This window comes from Octopus bimaculoides, chromosome 4, assembly GCF_001194135.2.
Source record: "Octopus bimaculoides isolate UCB-OBI-ISO-001 chromosome 4, ASM119413v2, whole genome shotgun sequence".
NCBI lineage: Eukaryota > Metazoa > Mollusca > Cephalopoda > Octopoda > Octopodidae > Octopus > Octopus bimaculoides.
The window spans coordinates 76,663,712-76,669,919 of record NC_068984.1 but is presented as its reverse complement, the minus strand read 5'-3'; the positions used below and the strand labels follow the sequence as shown (position 1 = coordinate 76,669,919).

General features: G+C 36.1%; 2 protein-coding genes across 2 annotated transcripts in view; both read left to right on the top strand.

Annotated features, from left to right (window-relative positions):
* The window catches only part of LOC106878823 (uncharacterized), a 137,118-nt gene that overhangs the window by 45,932 nt on the left and 84,978 nt on the right, over positions 1-6,208 (top strand). The window lies entirely within an intron of this gene.
* Positions 1-6,208, top strand: part of LOC106872857 (uncharacterized) — a 158,253-nt gene that overhangs the window by 97,796 nt on the left and 54,249 nt on the right. Inside the window, exons 11-12 of the mRNA XM_052967148.1 lie at positions 915-1,133; positions 4,509-4,733. Coding sequence (XP_052823108.1) covers positions 915-1,133; positions 4,509-4,733 — 444 coding nt within the window. The remainder of the gene's footprint in view (positions 1-914; positions 1,134-4,508; positions 4,734-6,208) is intronic.

Sequence of the window (6,208 nt, the reverse complement as noted above, 5' to 3'; positions counted from 1 at the left end):
TATGTATGTATGTATGTATGTATGTATGTATAGTAAATAAAAAATGAAGAACAAACACAAGGAAAAAGAACACGCAAAGTATTAGCAGACGCTCAGGGAAGGAAAGAAAGATGGTTTTACGTAAGCATGGACACAGAAATATATATATATACATATAGACGAACGAACGTATACATACATATGTATGCACTTATATATACATATAAATTCTTACATGCATATACATAAACATACGCTCACATAGATTCAAGGAACACTCCTTAGGACATGGACATACCCAAAACAAGACTTGGATACTTCCATCACTTTTCTCTCATTGCAAAATTTGAAACAATTACCACAGCAATTCTATTCAGAACATATTAATGTGTGTATTTAATTACTATGTATTGTTTAATTGTGCTGACGCGTGGCTTAGTGATCAGGGTATTCGATCATGATCGTGATTTCGATTCCAGGCAGAGTGTTATGTCCTTGAAACAGACACTATACCCCTGTGAACTACATACATTAAGGGTACACGTGACTTGAGAGTGCTCAGCCACTTGCATGTTAGTTTCACGAGCAAGCTGTTCCGTTGAATACAACTGGAACGCATGCCATCGTAACGGATGACGTGCCGATAAATTGTTTAATAGTATTAAATGTTTATGCATAATATTTTTAGTATATTTCTCACCACAGAAGCAGGTCTATTGATTCTTACTTTTCTTTTTTCGTGGATTATTTGCTTGATACTTGAGCTATTTCTTAAAAATATAGTAATTCATTTCTAAAATATGAACAAGTCTTTATTTGTGTGAATGTACGTTAAATTTATATTTTCTCAAAGTCGTAAGTTTATTGTGAGAAGGTCAAACCTTTATATGAATATTTGCACTTTATTTATATATTTTTTACACCTTATTTTTCAGACCCCCAAGTGTTACGAATTGCAGCGGAGTTACTAACCTCTGATAGTGTATCCTTAACATGTTACACAAATTATGGTATACAAAATCTCACCTATTTATGGTATATTTCCAAAAAACCTGTGACTGGTGTGAAAACAGAGCAGATATTAGCAAACAATCGTTCACAGGAAACTATTACTGTCTTGAACCTAAACCAATATATTTCGCAACAAACACAATGTACGTATCCCCCGTTGTATATTTCTATATATAGTGAATGCAATGATATCTTGATAATAGACTTAGTTAATCGATACAAAGCTTCTATTCCTCGTTGGAATTATTTTACTAAATATATCTGGAGTCGATACTAGTTGAATACTTAAACTACACAGTTTTGCTCAAATGGCCCATCATACGAGCCCAGTCATATTATCAGCTCAGCTTATTTTTCGTTACCTTGGCTACGGTCACATGACTGTTAATGACTTTGTCTTGTACTTTTTAAGTAGGTTGTAGTAACAAGCCAACGAGGAATTATGCATGGAGTGCTATTTTGAACATGTTGCTTAACCTTAGAGCACCTCTACCGTCTCAAAGAAAGGATATGACACAGACATGATAGTCAAAGTTATTCAAAGCGCTGTGTTAGCATCTGGAACGTCCTTGAATACGTCCTGCTTGATCAGAGTAGAACAGAGGCTAACAATGTCAACATCTGAAATTGCCAGGTATTACAAGGCGGTATCAGAGTGGTATTTTCGAGATGAACACTCAGCACTGATGTGCCTAAAAAGGTGTAGAATATGTAGGAATTACACTCAGTCAGTTTTATGTACAGCTTTTCTCAAGTATAGTGCGTATGTGAAACAATAATTAGTTTGCAGAGTACATAAAATTACTTGAAGAACTTTCACTTTTGTGATGTGAATTTCTAATCTTCTGGTGTATATATATATTTATATATATATATATATATATATATATATATATATATATATATATACAAATCTTTAAATTATATCAAGTGGACGCGAACGTATCTGTGAGGTTCAGAAGCTCGCTTTACTATTACATGCTTTGAGGCTCCATCCCTCTGAGCGACAAATAGCTTTTACCATTTCTTCAAGGTGACCTATCTACCCGTTGTTGCGTGGAAGATAAATATCACTTATTCTTTGAGTACATTAAGCGAGTTCAATCTATTGTGAGCAGACGATGTCTGCGGTTTCCGCTTCTCTTCTCACCATTAGCTTTGGCTGGCACTGCCTTTTTTACATCTGGCTTGCCTTAGTTTCAAATTGGTTTTGTCATTAAGTTATTAATTAGCTATTATTTAGAAGACATAAATTGTTACATTAATCTCTTATGTTAATATTTTTGATATAACATATTATATATCAAAGTAAATATTTAGTTGCAAATTCACCAACTGATCACTGATACCCTATCGCACTGTATGTTAGAGGAGTACAGCATCGGTGGGTATAGGAAGTAATGGAGCATGGTCGTCTGCATTCAAGGAAAATTATTCATATCTCAACCTATACACTATAGAGAAATAATAATGATGATGATGATGATGATGATGATAGTAATAATAGTAATGACAATGTAAGAGAATAAACATTGCAATACCATATGATAGTAGAGTTGGCATTAACGAAATTGGGATAACTCAGAAATCAGGAACTAGCCAGAAAGGTAAAGAGATTGTGGAAGACTAAGATGACAAGAGTTTCTGTGGTAATTGGGGTGCTTGGCACAAAAACCCAAACTACTACCTAAGTGACTGAAGGATACTGGAAGTGAGACACGTACCTACAAGAAAGTGCCATTCTGTATTCTATAAGAATCTTAAGGAAAATTCTTGAGATTTAAGGAGACTTGTTTTCACTAAATCTTACGGCAACATCCCAACTAATGCTAAAGAACAGATACGAACAATAAAAGGTTCCACGTCATAGAAGAGCAATCACATTGGGTGATATGTGACATCCCTAACACACTCGAGGATTACCATGACACGTTATAAGTCAGTGCCTTCTTCTAATTCTTGCAGCCAGCCTACAACTACTAAGTAAATGTCGGTTCATTTAAGTACACAAATTTCACCGTTCTCATCCATATTTCAGTACATTTTCTGAAGTACTACCTTCCCTGCCTTCACCTTCCTCCTTATGAGGTACATGAAGGAGTTGATGAGGGCTAGTTTCGACAGGAAAAGCTCTAACCTAAAACCTTTCAATAATAATAATAACTGTTGTTGTTGTTGTTGTTGTTGTTGTTGTTGTTGTTGTTGTTGTTGTTGTTAGTAGTAGTAGTAGTAGTAGTAGTAGTAGTAGTAGTAGTAGTAGTAGTATCACTATTATAGAGAGAAAATCACTAAAGAGTACAAGACGAGAATTAGAAAGGTGCTGGAAATAGAATTAAATCGAGAGAACATCATTCAATCTACAAACACAAGGCCTATGTCAGTATTGAAATATTCTACCGCATTTTGAAATGGACAAAGGTCGTGCTGCAAACTTGGATAGGAGAACCAGATAACTCTTTACAATGCACAATGCACACTATCTTATGCATTCCATCCAAATACCGAGCGACTCTACTTGCCAAGAAGGGAAAGTGGTAGAAGATTATTAAACGCGGGAGACACTGTTAGTACTGCGATACAGGGTCTGACAGAGTAAAAAAGAATACTGTCGGCAGCCAGTAGAATTCAAAAGAGAAAAGGAAGAACAACAAAATAAACAAATGGAAAGAAATGGAACTGCAAGGCCAATTCACGCAGCAAACTGAGAATGCTGGAATTGAAGATTGTTGGTTCTTGTTGAATGACGAGAACTTAGGAGGAAGAGCAGCGTTTATTATTGTTGCTCAGGAACAAGCCCTTAGAACAAATTTAATCAAGGCAAAGATCAACAAAACTCAGTCAGACAGCAAATGTAGAATCTGCAGGAAAGAAGACGAGAGCATAAATCACATTTTGAGTGAGTGCAGTATACTAGCACAAATGGAGTATAAACACAGACATGAGCATATAGGCAAAAGAGACCATTGGGATGTTAGTAGAGTGTATGACTTCAAAACAACAGAAAAACGGTATGAACACCAAACAGAGGCTGTGACAGCAGATAAGAATTTCAAAATTTTCTGGGACCTCCCCATAAAGACTGACCATACTACAGAGGCAAGAAGATCAAACATGATTATAGAGGAAAAAATCAACAAATAGTGTAAGATCCTTATGATAGCAAACTCGAAAATTCCTTTCAATTTAAATGTTTGTGCTGTGTTGTATATATGAATGTATTTCTCTACTGCCTTCCCTACTTTCCCTTTCCAAACTTTCATTTATATCTAAACGTATCTTAACTTTCGCGATTTAGAGCGTTAAGCTAAATATACAAAATGTTTTGTCTGATACTCTACGGATTCCACCATAGTGAAGGAATGAATATAATATATTATGAATATCCCACAGATGACTGAAATGAAACCGGTAAATGAATAAAGTATATATGTATATTTTACTATGTCGATACATTAAAGTTTTGATTCTCTTTGTATTCATTTGATTTTCTTTTACTTTTTTTTCTTTTTGCAATTAAGTATCCGTAATTTGTCAAGTACAACATAATAAAGTCATCTTCGACGGCCAACGGAACTTTGACTTTAAAAGCTTCCCAGTTGTTCAGCTGAAGGCTCCAGAAAGATCTCCATCATATTCTGTAGTAGAATACTCCTGCAACACAAATATATCGAAAGCTTACGTCGAAATACATTTGAAAAGTATTTACGCTGAAGTTCATACCAGTTCAGGTTCATCATATACAGGTTAGTCACAACTTTTTAGATTTTACATTTCCTAGAAGTGAGATTGTGTACTTTGATTTTAAGCATATCAATCTATTTTAGAAAAATATAATCGCCACTTTGTGTATAAGCATGTATGCCGGCGCATGCTTGTGCATGCGTGTGTGTAAGAGAGTGTCATTTTGCATATGTGTGCATGGATATCTAATAATGTGTGTGTGTATATATGTATAAATATTCATTTCTGAAAGTTTATATCTATGTGTTTAAAACAGATGTACAGAAATTATTATGGATTACCATAATCGCTCTACGTGAGCATATTTGGATTTGAAGCTAAAACCTTTAACTGGAGTAGGTTTATATCAAGAATTTTCATACAATATATTCAATACATTTATGACACAAAAACTTTAAGGCGTAGGGCGGTGAGCTGGCAGAATCGTTAGCACGCCGGGCGAAATGCTTAGGGGTATTTCGTCTGCTGTTACATTCTGAGTTCAAATTCCGCTGAGGTCGACTTTGCCTTTCAACCTTTTGGAGTACAACTTAAATAAGTACTAGTTACGCACCGGGGTCGATGTAATCGATTTAATCCCTTTGTCTGTCCTTATTTGTCCCTTCTATGTTTAACCCCTGTGGGCAATAAAGAAAGAAATAAATTTATACCGCAAGAACTTGAATAGGTATCGGCATGGTTGTGTAGGCAAAATGTTGGCTTAGTAGTTATTTTGTTTAGGGTTCGGTCCCATTGTGTGGCACTCGGACAAATGAATTCTACATCTACTGTGTGAGTGAGATGATAGACAGAATCTGCTGAAGCTTGTTGTATATAGATATGTACACACATATAAGTGTGTTTGTATGTGCGTTGGTTCTGCATTCGTATGAGCTTATATGCCTCTTTATTTAAATGTTTTTATGTAGACGCCGCTGAAAAGCTTTGCATTGTGTATATGTCCCGTAATCAAGCTGTTCAAAAAATTCAGATCAGTAAAATAAATACCAGACTTTCAAGTAGCTACTCTGCTCGATATGATCGACCCAAAACTTTTACGGTGGTACCCACAACATGTCCACAGTCTAATAACTGAAATGAGTAAATATGAAATAGCTTGCAGCTAAGAGTTTGAAGCACATGAACTTGTATTAAGAAGCTATCCCACAAGAACTTGTACGGAATGGATTTTAGCACAATAATTTGTTGTTATTGGCACTCCGTCGCTTACGACGTCGAGGGTTCCAGTTGATCCGATCAACGGAACAGCCTGCTCGTGAAATTAACGCGCAAGTGGCTGAGCACTCCACAGACACGTGTACCCTCAACGTAGTTCCCGGGGGAGATTCAGCGTGACACAGTGTGACAAGGCTGGCCCTTTGAATTACAAGCACAACAGAAACAGGAAATTAGAGTGAGAGAAAGTTGTGGTGGAAGAGTACAACAGGGTTCGCCACCATCCCCTGCCGGGGCTTTGTGGAGCTTTAGGTGTTTTCGC